This window comes from Chiroxiphia lanceolata, chromosome 8 (genome assembly GCF_009829145.1).
Source record: "Chiroxiphia lanceolata isolate bChiLan1 chromosome 8, bChiLan1.pri, whole genome shotgun sequence".
Lineage (NCBI taxonomy): Eukaryota > Metazoa > Chordata > Aves > Passeriformes > Pipridae > Chiroxiphia > Chiroxiphia lanceolata.
In genome coordinates, this window is record NC_045644.1 from 16,037,203 (window position 1) to 16,052,515 (window position 15,313).

Below are 15,313 nucleotides of genomic sequence, written 5' to 3' on the forward strand. Positions count from 1 at the left end.
GTGCCAATTCTGTGCATAAGCACAAACCTTACCATTAGGGAATCCAGCTTGAAGTTTGGATTGCATTGCTGGGAAACCACATCACACACTGGTGCTTAGGAAGAGGCACGCTGGAAAGAATTTAGAATTCCCAGCGGTCCTACAAAACCAGTGTTTAGAAGAATAAGAATTTCAATCACTTCATGTATTTTAGGCCTCTAGAATACTAAAAACTATCCAGAATTCATATCAGTGTGGCAAATGCAGAAACACAGTTTCTATTTTTAGGGTACTTGGTTTCCTGTAGGTACTACCTGCAGCATTTGACTCTGTATTAGTAAACAAATAGGTACAAAATTCCTATGAAAGATATTTTAAATTGTTTATTAACATTCTTGAGACCTGCTGTAGAATGTTTTTATTTTGTTTCTTTGCTTTTCTGTTTACTTCCTCCACTGTTCCTGTGTAGCTGGGCTTTTTCATTTAACAGTTTAACTATTTTGCCTTTTGCTACTTGAATACAATTTACACTTCTAAAAGGTGTTATTGTCTGCATCCATTGCAACATAGTCCTTGAAAAGTGTAAGGCTGAGAACTGGTAAAACTTTACAAATGCCCAGGGCTGATTTGCCATGGTATGACCCTGGGTAGAGGAAAAACTTGATTTCCCATTAAACTTATTTAAATGTTCCAGTAAACTAGAACATCTGATCAGCATAATACAAATAGGCAGGGTGCTTAACTATCCAAATGTAGGATGAGATATAAACAAATTGAACAAGTCATACAGCTTTTTTAGTTAAAAAAGTATACAGATATTAGATTATAAATGTATATTATTTACTTATAGATGATGACCTATTTCACTCAGAACTACTGAAGGCAAATGTTGACATTTGCCCTTAATACCTAGTTTCCCGTAAAGGGGGAAATGCAATGCTTCATTTGTGTGTTAGATTGTCTGGGTCCTGTAGTATATAAAAATCAGATTAGAGAAATGTCTATATGTGCCAGCATTGCATTGGCAAGTGAAGGAGACACTTTACTGGAACAAACAAACAAACCAACCTCAAAAACTCAATCTCTTACCTGAATGTTTTTGATTCAGGTGGTTTCAGAGTCTCTGAAATGCATCTGTACAAACACAGCACTGAATTTTAAAGAGGCGATAGGGAAAAAAAAGCAAATAAATACTGTAAGAATGAGGGTATCATCCCCAAAGCCTGGGGTTATATTTGGTCATACATACACTCTCCGAACAGAAAGTCCTCTACTGACAAAATTTCAGTCTTTTTTAGAACTGTACCATGCATTATTTATGGTGTTATCGTTTCTTCCTTTTCCCTGTCCAATTAAGTATTCTTGAACTTTACAGTGTAGTGCTACATTTTCTGTTGGGTCTTGAAGGATTTTTGTGGCTGAGCTCATGAATAAATGCAGGAATATAAGAAATTGAGGAACTCAACAATTAGGTCATAGGATTTTTTTTTTTATATTTTCCTATGTTTTTCATCATAACACACAAACCCCCACATTGGTTCCAAGTGGGAGAAATATCCATTTTGGCAGCACAGATAAAACCAGTATAATCTGACATTTGCAGACAATATCTGGATTTCCACAGCGTAACATGAAGTATGGTTTCAACTTCAAGAGTTTCTTGAATATGATTTTGCCTTTGTTGAGCTTCAGCTTGAAGTAACCCCTATTCATGAATTTTAATCAGCTACAGCCAAATAGAGCCACTTTTGTCATGTTAAAGAGTACCCAGATTCACAGACACTCTGCATAAGCTTGGTTATCAGTCAGAAGGTCAACAACTATCCCAACATCCATCATCAGAACACGTGCATGCTCACATACACATCTGAATGAGCTGCAAATTCACTTTCTCACACAGAGAAAATAGTGGGAAGCAGTAGTCATTTTAGAAACACCTTACAGTGCAAAATGCTAGGGTCTTTTACTCAGCAGGTAATGCAATAAGAGAAAAAAATATAATTTGTTTTTACTTATTCAAGTATTCCTGAAGACATCTGATCATACTATGCAGGTATATTATATGGCTGGTCAATTACAGTCACATGTAAAAAGCCGTAGAAAATACAAAATAAAAACACAATTTACTTTTATTACCTAATGAGTTTTCTGGTGTAGAAATGCAACACTTCTGTTTAGGTTTATGTAGGAGGCGCACACCATGATAGGTTATTTCATTAATTTATAAGGAGAAGTTTCTAAATTGATTTCATTTTCTAAGTCTTTATGTCTGAAGTTTAAAATCTGTGCTTCCCTCCCCCTCAATACTGAGAAAAGTAAGTAAAGGTAAAATACAGATTTAGCAACAACAGCCATCCAGTGGCCATCCTAAATTATTAAGGAGTTGGGGTTTTCTTATGTTTTTTAGATTTCTATCGCACCAGAAATAGCTACAAGTAGTTGCATCCTATAATCGAAGTGATATGGTCATTGCTAGCAGCTCTAGTTACTGGAGTGAATGTGGAAAGCTATGTTGAAAATAGTACTTACAGTATTTATCGAACTATGAAGAAGCTTAGATAATAAAAATTGACCTATTTTATCCAATAAAGTTGTTTCACTTTGCTCATGGTCTACTAAAAAAAAAAAAGAACCAGCTTCACATTGATATTGAACACATCACAAACCTTTTAACAAAGTGGAGGAACAACTTTTAATTAACATGCACAATTTGTCAACATTTGATAATTAATTGACTCATATCAAAATTCAAATGTTTTCTCTTTGAGTTCTTTTCCTCTTTTACAAGTGTAAGGGTGGCTGTTACATCATATGATCATCAGCCATTATTGTATCTTGACTTCCACAAATCCAGCAAATCATTTAGAGAGCAGCATGTTTTTTTATATTAATGCTCAATGTTCATACAATTTCTAGTTTGTTTCTGCATGTAAACAATATTACATGACAGTCAGTCTGAGCTACCTTCATCAAAGCATTTAAACAGAAAAATGGAAATATCCACTGTAAGTTAAATTTCAGTATTAGTCAATAACTGAGGGTGAGAAAGGGAAAGAAAAGTCAATCAACAGCAACTTTTTCCTAAAAAGAAACTACACCCACACACAAGGAAATTGAGGTTAGGAGAGTAATTTAAAATTAATTTATTGGTCACTTTCACACTGTATAAATATCACTGGCTTTCAGATACTATGATAATGACAGACTAATATTAGAACTGTTTGCAAATATCTGCATTGTTCCCCCGGAATGGGCTTATTTTTTGAAGCCATGTGAATTTTCAAAGATTAGTACGATGTGAAAAAACACTTGCATGTGTAGCTTTGACCTCTTCTCTTGCTCTTTGCCCAATAATATATCTCAGCTGGTTTGTCTTTTAACATTCCAAAACTTTCAGTAGCTTTCAAAGCTCAACTTCTCTCAAAGAAAACATGCTGCTTTTCTTTTGTCCTCCCACTCTGAACTCTGCACAAGCTTGTTAACAGATTTAAAGATATACTGCTCCAAAATGGTCAGATGGTAGCAGACTGAAATTCAAATTTTGTTTCATGAACTGCCAGGAAAGGAAACAGTGCCTTATGTCAGTGGAAATTTGGGATTTCTCGTAAGCATTTAATCTTGGTTGTCAATAACATGCTGGGTCATTGACTTATAAAGCCTTGAAACAAAACTATTTATTTTTAGATACTTTAAAAACGTATTCTACTATTTCTTTCACTTCAAGATGCATGCTCGCTAGCTACTGTAATCTAAATTTTAAAAACTGGTAGAAAAAGTTATTTTCTAAAGGAGACTCATGTATGCTTATATACAGTGGACAGTCATTTCAATGACATTTGACATAATTTTTATAATGCACTCTAATTGCCTTGTTCACAAATAACTTGGATCACTTCAATTAAGTTACTCTTTACCTTTATAGCTGTCCCCACAACATCTATCATCCAGAAGAATCATTAGCATCACATATGTTGCACTGGCAGAAGACATTGTTGATTGCATTAGACCAGAAAAAACTTTAATTAAACCATTTAAAGTACACTAGCAAATTGAATGGCATCCCAGAAAAGCAGGGGACACTGGGATGTGGGGGAGGGAGTGCTATATTTACAGGTTGTCTTTCAAATTTCCAAACTGAGGAAAATAAAGCAGATGTTTAAATCAAATATCCTTCAACCACTTTGTAGCCAAGTACTTACTGAGAAAGTTTCTAAAGCTCTTTGTGTTACTGGTAAGCACTGAATAATAACACACTAGCCTTTGGCTTCACCCCTTCAAGCAGTGGCTCTCAGAATTTGGGGCTGTCTTGGCCATAAACCACTAAGCAGCACTCTACACTGTATCACAGACCAGGAGAGAGGTCACCACTCTCTGCTATACCTATCTTCCACCCCATCTTAGAAATCTTCATCCACATTCACCATGCTGTGACCCAACACAGATGTTGTTTATACTTTGAAGACACATAAGAACATAAACAACTATACATGCCTTTCCCTGGTGGTAGAAATAGTTTTTTGTTTGAGCCAGTGCCACATGTTTCATGCACTATTGGCAGATGGTCTTTCCAACACATGACGGTCAAGAAGGTTGAGTTCTTGCAGCAACTTAGATTTAGCACATATGCTTTATAGTAAGAGGTCTTAACTGTATTGAATCTTGATATTTCAGCTGCTTACCAAAATTACCACAACTACATACGGTGTTCTTTCTCTTGCTTGCTATGACTGCCAGCACCTTAAGGTCTACCTCTTCACAAAGTTATTTCAGCCATCGGAAAGCAGCAGTCATGATCTTGTTGACAGAGTCAGTGATTACTCATTATTAATGATGTTGCTTGCTGTGGTTGAGGTAACACAAATCAAGCAAATCAAGTGCTCATTTTCATGTCTACAGATATACATACCTAACATTTCCGTGACTGTATGAATTAAAGAGTATCTATACCAGATAGCTATAACCATTGCAATTATTAAAATGAAGCTAAGCAGTGGAACTAAAGCACTACCTCAAAAACATAAACCAATATGAAAGAAGGTACAGGAAATCCATCCCACTCTCCAGGGGGTACTTTCAAAGTCAAGTAGCTTGGCAGATTTCTGGGTGGGCATATGAAATTGTTTCTTCAATGTAAATGGGCAAGGAGCTTATGAGGTGGTTTACTTACAAACAGAAGGCACCAGCCGTCAGAGCATTTAGAGCTGACAGGCAAAACTAAGTCACATTTGGTTTCTGATTCAGCAAGGGTATTTATTCTTATCATTAAGATTTTCTACTTCTAGTTTCCTTAATGAAATTTAATGTGCTTACAATTAGGCAGATGTTCTTTCTTAATCTTTCAAGAATTCTCTCACGTATAGGTTTTACTTTTAGGACTGCTGTTGCAGCTGACTGCTGCTGACAGCTTCTGCCATAGTATTTGTTCTGAGAGGTAAGATGATTCTCATACCACTTCTCTACAGCTTTTTCAGACTCAGCTATTTCCCAGCACTTCTTGTTATAATTATTGTTTTTGTCTAGATGCAGGAAAGCGGAAGGCAGCTGAAGGCAGTGTCAGCAGGGAGCACATCTGCACAGTTCCCAGGCCCTTGGCCAGCAGGGGAGAGCTGAAGGCCCTAAATCCCCTACTTTCTGGGATTCTCCAAGATTGATCCAATTGCTCCCAACAGCCTGAGATATTTGTGGAGCCTCTGTACTCAGTTAGTTGGCTTGTATAGCAGCATTTAAGTAAGATTATGACATCTTTCCACAAGAAACAAGGGTCCTTGCCAGCTTCACCTGCCAGTGACCTGAGAATTGATTCCTGCTGTGCTATTTCCTGTTGTTATTTTCAGCCTCCCTCATGAGAGCTGGATGGAAACAATTAGTACCCAGAAAATAGTTTTCCATTTCAATGCAATGCACAGAGTATCTTCCACAAAGACAGCCTCAGCCATTGTTCCAAGACATTACTCTTTCTTCTAAGTCAATATTCAAATATTCACCACCACAACCATTTTAGCTCGATTCTCCTCATTCCTTCTGTAAGCAAATTAGATTAACTGAAGGGACTATTTTCATACCTGCCCTACCTTCCATCTTTGCAACATGTATCCATTACATGCAGATTTTTGCTAGTACCAGCTCTTATTTGTGCATCAAGGTTTTATCCAGATGGAAACTTTTATTTTTGTATGATTATTTTTCAACCAGGCCTCTTTCCTAATCCAGTTCCCCATAAAACAGCTAGTGCCAGCATGGAGGAAGTAGGTGAAGCACAGTGCCCAGAGAATACACCTCTCCCAGAGGTTTAAGGCAGCTGTGAAAAACAGCTTCAGCGGGAGATTTTACAGAAGCACAGACAACTGAAGAAGCTGCTGCCAGGGATGGGGGTGGGTCTCCTCACAAACTGTTTCCTCCATCTCACCCTGCCTTTCTAGCCAGAAGCTTGTCTTGGTTCAAGGGAGTTTCCTTTGTTTAATTTACAGCTGGTTCAACTCACAAAAGGATCAGAGAAGCACCAAAGTCAGCACAAGGACGGGAGACATCCCTCCAACCCAGGAAGCCAAAAGAGAAGGGAGGGAGCAAGTGACACCCACTGAACTGTATGTTCAGGTGCCTCATTCTGCTTAGCCCTGTCCTGCCCGGTGTCATCTCACTGGCATCCAGTAGAAGGCTCCATCATAGCTGTGTTTCATAACATACACACAAATATGATATGGGGTAATGAAAATAAAACATGCTCAGGTTATCTAGGGGCAAGGGACTCTGTGAGAGGTAGAGAGGATCGTGAAAGAGCCTCCATATGCTCACCTCAGCAAGAGCCCGGTAGACCAGCCATGGCAGAGACATTTGCTCACTTAAGGAGATACCAGATCATTTCAGTAGGAAAGATGAACTAGAAAGAAACTGCCCATAACAACAAAGAAAAGGAAGAGAGGCTTTTTCACAGCATAAGCTAGGATACCACTTGACTCAAATCACCTCCATGCAGTTACTGGAACAGGATTCAGGTAGCTGGAAGCAGCAGCTGGCCTCAGACCTGGTTCAGCCCTGTCAAAGGACAGGGTTATTAATAGAAGCTAACAGCGTCAATTCTGTTAGATGTCACTATTAACTGAGTCGACAGCATATTGCATTCCCACCTTGGGCTGAGTCCTGGGGAAAAGTCAGTTCCTAAAGCATCAGTTCTGTTTCTAGCAGGACTGCATACTGAGGACATTTCTCCAGTATGTCCTGTTTCTTGGAGATCTCAGGTGACTGGTGTCTTGACTACAGACTAGAAATATTTCCCAGGTCATTAATTCTTTGATGTGGAACTTCTGACACTTCAATATTTTCCTCTGCTCTGAATCAGAAGGAATAGCTGAAAGCTTCCCACAAAAGTAAAATAAAGTGTTTCAGAACCACTAAAGCAATAGCATTTATGTGCCTCATTTGTGTCTTTTACCTTACATTAAAAAACATCAAAATAAATTGATTCAACTTTGCCAAAATATTTTTTAGATTCTCAATCATTAATGAAGTGAAAGGAGCCCTGCAGAACAATTTGTTTTAATTGATGAAGCATTTTTAGAGATAAATGGTTCTGCTAGAGGACTTCCAGCTGGCCTTCTGAATTTTCTTTTCTCACAAAAAGAAATCAGATTTCCTAATCTTGCAGCCTACATCAGCAGAGGCTCTGCTGGTTTTTGCTGAAGCTAAATTTCTAGTGGTCACAGTTGTTATTTCTGTATGTGGTGGCTTGCTTCCTTTTTTCAAACACTAAACTCCATTTTAATTTGCTTAAGGATATAGTGGTGCATTACTATTAAGATATGGGAAGTGGATTTATTTTCTGTGTTCCAGTAAATATCCTTTCACTAAAGACATGCAAATATAGAGCTCATTCTGCAGAACATTACATTATCAGTGAGAAAGTCTATCATTTTTGAAAGAACCTTGGAAACCTCTCATTTCTCCATGAGGTCAGCCAAAGAATAATAAGGACATCTATGCTCTAGGAAAAATAATATTCCAATTTTATGCACTATATAAACAGATTTATGTTGCAGATCAAGTTGTAATGTCTTAAAACAAGGCTATTTCTGCAGCCAGCTTTCAAGGAGGAGACCATTCGCTCAGTATGTCAGATTGAATAATACAGGTTCAAAAAGTCTTGGACAGTCAAGTATAAGCAAGCAGCTCCTGGGGTATAGAATCAGCTGGAAACCCTAAGTCATAAACAAATCATAGGTGAACCCACTCATAGCCCACAAAAGAATAAAGGATCTTTCATTGGAACTCTTTCAAAGCAAAAAGGATTAGTCTTAATGTGTGCACTTCAGGTACTATTGCAATCGACAATTTCCTCAGACCAATGCAAACCACAATGATTCTGAGCTACTATTGCAGGAAAACATTTTTCTTTCAAGGAAAAAACAAGTTTCTAACATCTCAACAAAATGTGGCAGTGAAGGCAGTATAGACTCCTCAGTCTTGGAATTCCAGCAAAACCATACAGTTCAGTGCATATTAAACCTAATCAAATAATTCTAAAAAACCCCTTAGTTTTCATTTGAAATATCAGAGCAGCAATACTACAGTACATCTACAGCAATACTACACTCCATCAGTGGTAATAAAGTAATCCCTATTGTCCTAAAAAACTGTGAAGTACTCTACTGTTCCTTCCAGCATGAGAGACATCTAGATCTCAAATTCCCATAACATGTTGAACACATTAGATGAGGAGTTTTTTAACTAAAAACCAGCCTGAGGACAAAATACCGGCAGCACTTCCTGATGGATAACAAACCCACAGTGGACCAAGAAAACCAACCCCAGTAGACCTATTTACAACAAGTATTTCCTGAATATATTCCCTTGCTACCCACACTCTCTCAACACGACTTCATTTGTACTATGCAGGATTTTATATAAGCCAAATGCAGAGATAGCTGCTGTGAAATCTTAGACGTCATATATATCAACAACTCTGGTGCTACTAGCATGACTTATCCTTATGCTTCCACTACTTCGGAAAAGCATCAGTGTCCAAGTGGTAAGGAGTAGCCCCAGGGAGTACAGGCAAAGCCAGAGTGACTCTGCACATAGCAACTGGCCTCCTGTCATTGCAAGTGCTCCCACTCAGACCTGAAAGGTCAACAGCATATTAGAACTGCTAAGCTCCTGCACTGGATTACCAGCTTCAGGACAGATAAGATTGCATCTCCCAGCTCTGGTTGGCACAACTGTTAACAACTAATCTTATCCTTAGAGAGCAGCTCTGCAGCAAACAGGATTGCTGCTCGGCTCTGCTTTCGCACTGAAGCAGGAGGCTCGCCTGACAGAAATGACAGCTGCTGTTTCTTATACCACTTTTATAACTGTGACTTTAGTTTCACAGCAGAATATCAACATTTGTGTTCAACAAATATGATTCACCACGTTTTGAAAGTAAGAGAGATGGAATGATAGAGGCAGCATATGATTCACCACAGCCTTGAAACTGCACAGAGCTTCCTTTCATTAGAATTCTACACCAATATTTTTTATCTCAGATATTTTCAACAATTATTATGAACTAAGAAGATTCTAAAATAAACATTTGCAACAAAAAATTGACCAATATAGTTTGACAATTCTTGCCGTAAACTGCTAACCCCAAAAAAACAAACTATTTTTTTTTCTCACTTCTAATTACACTTTCACTGAAGCCTTTTGCTTTCCTTCTTCTTTCAGATTTATCTCTGTCTTCACCCAGCTTTTCTTGCTGATCCACTTTATTATTTGGAAGACAGATTTGAATGATCTTTTTATAGTTTTCTATGTTCTTTTTAAATTGCACCCTTTGATTATAGGTATGACGCTCCTAAGCCATGTTTTAAAAAATAATTTTTAAAATAACTAATATTTCATTTTTATGTCCCTTTGCTCTTCCTTGTTTTTAGTAATTTATCCATTATGTATATAATGGCACTGGAGGCAAAGCTAAATTAAAGCCTCAGCGGGATAGGTATCACACAGAGTTTTAGCAAGGGTTTTCTTCTTCAAAGACACTAAAAACAAAAGCTAGACAAAACATGGAAGAGAACAGAAAAATATTTTTTTAAATGCTCTGGGAATAAAAATATTAATGAGAAATGAAGATATCAACCATGATTTGGCCAATGAACATGAGAATGATTTAAGCACATGCCTATATGCTGTGTTGATTCAGACTCCACACACCTTGCCCAAATTCATGTGAGATCTCAGTTTTGGCCATGAAGTCCTGCTTCCCCTCCTCCAGGAGCTCACACTTCTGAATAATGTCACACCTGAGACATGCATCACAGCTCTGAAGCCAGATTTCTCCTGATGTCCATAAGAGGTCTAAAATTGGTAGGTGTCAAACAATTTCTTAAGTGACCCTGATGAAATTCTTTAACCCCTACCCTCACCTTTTTTAATCCTCACGCTCCTTTCAGCCTTTTCTAATGGACCTGTTCACCAGGATGACCCCTTTCTAGCAGGAGGCCATGTACTCATAAAGATAAACCAGCACCTTGCATTACAGAAGTGTGTTATTAATAAGATTTAGTTTTAATTGCTCTGTGCTGAGCTAAAGTACAGGAAATTGAAATTTTGCTATGTAACATAGTTACAACCTGTTAATCTGCTATGAAAACTGGTCTTACTATAAAAGTCACTTTGCACACAAAGTGCTCTTGCTACCACTAGATGTCAGGTTTACACACTTTAAAATAGACCAATACCTTAAAAATAGTAATTCTCCGTTCACAATAGAAACATCTATTACGTCAATCTTTCTTGATTGACCTTTATTTTAAGGATTGCACATTTTATTTGCCTTCTTCTCTCCAGCCCCCGCCACCTCTCACGGCACAGTTCTCCTTTATTCAAGAAAAAAAGACCTAACATTTTCCACTATGCATTTATTCCATGATTTACTCAGTCTGAGACACTCTGACAGTTTTTGCCATATATTGTTGGCAAAAGTCTGCAGCTCAGGTTGCATTTCTAGAGGTCAGCACTGAAATCTTACTTTTATTCTACAAAGATATTTTTATACTCCATAAGGACATTTTTACTAAGAACTGTCCTATCTTCTCTGACTAATTACAGATAGGCTACTATGCCAGTTAATAAAGGATATAATTAACATGGCTTATTACACTTCTATGATTTTGCATATTTTTATTTATATCGATTGCCTAAATTTAGATAATTTTTATTTACACTCCAAATTTCTGTCTCTCAGAAGTGAAAAATATAGCTGTGGTCTTTTTGTCGATACCAAACAGTTTTCATAAACTAGTCTTAACATAAACTTGGTCATACTGAATACAGAAGCTCTGTATCATGCATTTACTTTAGCATACCAAAATAGAATTGCTTAATGACAAGTAAATGTCTTTACTTCCCTCCCTCCCCTCCCCCCCCAAAAGAAGAAGAAAATTAGGAGGAAGTCAAACTCATTATGCATTATTACATTCAAGTGTACTTATACATATACAAAAACCAACGAACTCATTTCACAGCAAACATTTCCAAAGTCACTCATGATAAGAACAGACAGCCTACAGAACACAACTCTGCATTGTTGGAAGGCAATGACAAGACTGTCACCTTACATGCAGCTTTACCGTCCAGAGATTGACAGCTTATCTAGCAACACAGTTATGTTTGTTTACCATAATGTCAAAGGAATCCCCTCATTCTCATTCACATCAAAATCTGACCTTTTAAAATCCTACAGATGTTTTGTAGCTCTCCTGGGTTGTTCAAGGTATTATTTGCACCTGCAACCATTACCATCTTACACAGGTGGTTACGTAGCAGAAGGGCAGGAAAGTAAGGAAGGGGAAAGATGTGCTTCTATGAACTTAAAAATATAGTTGAAAAGACTGTATCATGCAATCAACTGTATCAACAGCCTTTTTCAAAGACATCTGAAAACTTTTTTGAGGCAACAACTCCATTAAAAACATCCCTTAGCACAACCTCAGCTAGGAACTGTGAAAACATGGTAAAAAAATCCAAAGTAAATGCAGAGGCCAAAACACATGAGGTCCCGTGACTTCTGACAGTAATGTTTATTACTTCGGAGCCTTTCACAGAGAAGTGCTACACCTGGGGCAGGCAAAGGTGCCATATATGCTCTGTATTGTTACAACGTATTATTCCACTCCCCTTGTCTTCCTACCACACTTAGCTTCCTCTACTAGGACTCCACTTGCATGCTCACTATCCCTTAGCCACCTCCCAGCCATCCTCTACACGTCCCCAAGAGTGCAAAATGCCCCAAGACCCACCCAGTCAAGGCATGTAAGCCACATGCACACATACTGATTGCCTGCGAGCACATGGGCAGAACCAGAGCACCTCAGATGTGCCAGGTCACTCTGAATGTACTGCACAGTCCTCGTGCATGAGCCAGTTTAAACTTCTCCAAACAAAAATACACAAAACCTACTCACAGGTCTGCAGCTCCAGATCGTACAGAAACTTACCTTCTCTCTGCTTTTGATGTAAGATGTCCCCTTTGTCAGCACCCATGCTGGTAAGCAGCCACGGCAGGATAGGCCATAGGTCCAAGTAGTGCTTCTGCAAGTAAAGGAGCAAAAGACACACCTCAGACATTTGCACCATTACCACCTTTTTCCCCCTCCACAATGCTGGTTGGCTTGATCTGCAAGCTAAGAATTTTGGTTACTCAGCTACTGAGCTCAAAAAGTGAGCTACTGAGAAAGTTGATGTCAGATGAATGAAGCAGCCGGTAGAAATGAGGAAATCAATAGCAGGTTAAAAGGGAACATAATTTTTATATGCTTCCAAATTGCACTCTAATATGAAACTATAAACATAAAACAAATAAACACCCCAATCTGTCCCTTTAGTTCCTCATTGTATATTTGGCAACTCAAATCCTTCCAGGAAAGAAACTACTTTAACTTCTTCTTTATCACAGATATTCATTTGCAACTTATTCCATTCATGCCAACATGAATCACTAACAACAGAAGCAATGGATAATTAAAACCTGGAAGCATTAGTCAACTTCCTACAGAAGCTACCATTTCAAAAGTGTTGAGTTTGCAAGATATTTTCATACTCCTTCCTAAGGCCAGAATTCTGTTGCAAAAAAGCAGCAGCAGCTCTTTGTTTTAATCAATAGTGTATTTCAAAAAAAAAAGGAATAAAGTTAAAACTCCCTCTATGAAACCTTCACCAATATAGAAATTGCTTAGATCCATTGCTTCCTTCACTGCCAAGCTCCATTGGTAGTTTAAAAAGTGCTTGATCTGACCGTACACACAGCACTTGCCTGTATGGAAATGCAAGTGTGCTTAGGCAGCACAGTTCCAGCAAACATCATCTTGGAAGGACAGAGAGAATTACACAAGCTGTTTGTCTGAAATTACCAAGCAATTACACTCTGACAATCTTAATACACACAAGTAAACGTTTAAATAATCTGTTTTGCAAAGAAAAGAGAATGAGCAAGAATCAAATCCTTACAACTAAAAGCATAGCTGCCTCCTCCTTCTCCTCTTATTTAAAAGGTGCAAGAGTAGGGGAGGAAATGGCCTTAATACTGCTGGTCATTGATATGCAGAGGCAATTTGGTGAGTCATCACTTCAGCTGATGTTTGAACAAGCCCAGATGGGCCTGTATGGCAATCAGATGGCTCAATACAGTTTTAAATTTCCCCAGGAATTTGGTGATTTCTAGATCTGCTAGATCATCTGCTAATTACCATACCGGCTACAAGTAGATATGCAGCTGCTTTTTTGTTACAGTATAATTACAGGCTAAGTATTAAATGTAGGGGATTCTCAACTGTCTGAAATGGCATATTTTCACAACAAATACGTCAAAGAAATGCAGAGATTCACTGGAATTTAAATACGGACTGAGGAAATGTTTTCTCTGAGAACTTACATGTTCTCCATTTGATCTCCTCTCATACACTTTTTATTAGTGTCTCCATTTCTATGGCTGATACAAACACATCTATCACTCTGGTGAGACGGTGAGAGAAGAGATAAAATAGTTTGGTTTGGGACTTATGGCTGGGGTGTTATTCAGAAAAACAGATAGACCTGGGCAAACATCAATCATACTATAGTGAACTCAATATCACTGAGTTCACTGGAAAGTATCTGTTTCAGAGATTTCACATCCACGGTTAGGTGTGCCAAGGAAGTCTCAGGAAATAGGCAAATTAATTTCCTCTTCCTGACACAAAATAGACAGGGGGTTAGAATTGCATCTATTAAATAGACGTGTTTTCAGCCTGACCTATCTGCTGAAATCAATGCTGACAAAGAGGGCATTTTAGCACTGGCAGGTTTCTGGACAGAAACCATGCAATCCCACACTCGGTCTGGGTACAACCCAGAGACCTTACTGGAAATTTTGCGCTACAGGAAAATCCATAGATAGAAAAAAAGGTTTACTTAGATTAGCTTAAAACTTTGACTTGAACGCAAGCTGCACACTAGCTTGAACATCAAAAGCAGTGCACGGACTCCTTGATAAAGGTCTATAGAGCTACACAAACTTTTGAAATCATTTGGTGAAACTGTTTTCAGCACCTGGACTAGCTTGTGCAGCACTAGAATGGGCACTGTATGTATCAAGGTGGCACACCACAAATTCTTTTCCTTTTTCATCACCAGCTTTTCACGAGTTGAGAAGTCATGCAGAACTTTAGCACAAGATCAGACCAAACATGGAGTTAATAATATCCCAACCATTGTTAAAGTATCTTCCACTCAGCCATTGTTATACTAATCTGCTGATTTCAGTAAAAGAAACCCAAAGAAATTTTGTGCTGGAGAGACCATATTAAATGGCTTGCTTATCACTTTTTGAATGATTCATTAACCAGCCTAATTTAATCTGCCACATGCCCAGTAAAATTCCAGTTTAACAACGTAGTGTGAGCTACCAGCTTTTTAGAAATGTTACAACAGGCCAGTAACAAAAAGTTAACCATTAACCAAGATGAGACAAGTATACAAAACTAAAAACCTGTTTTTTCAGGTCTTTGCTTAGTTCACTCTTAAAAATGTCATGTCATTCACTTCATGGGTTGCTCTTGATTAAAATAACCTTTATTTAAAATATAAAACCTATTTTCTGTCTTTTCAGAATATATCAGACTATGAGCTGAGCCGATTCAAAATAATGCACCAGCCGTAAGTTTCTCATTATTTTCTGCTTTTGCACTGAATGACTACTACACTGTTGTAATCTGTCATTTCTTTGTTAATAACTTAGGAAAAATGAGAACTGAAACCACCTGCTCACGTGAACAGCACTAACTGAAGTGGGTGGAGCTTCCTCAGGATTAGGATCCTA

General features: G+C 38.0%; 1 protein-coding gene across 3 annotated transcripts in view; it reads left to right on the forward strand.

Moving 5' to 3' along the window:
- BLNK (B cell linker) overlaps positions 1-15,313 on the forward strand; it is a 102,137-nt gene that overhangs the window by 18,305 nt on the left and 68,519 nt on the right. For all 3 annotated transcript variants that reach the window (XM_032694422.1, XM_032694421.1, XM_032694423.1), the window contains exon 3: positions 15,104-15,150. In XM_032694422.1, the coding sequence (XP_032550313.1) occupies positions 15,104-15,150 (47 nt within the window). The remainder of the gene's footprint in view (positions 1-15,103; positions 15,151-15,313) is intronic.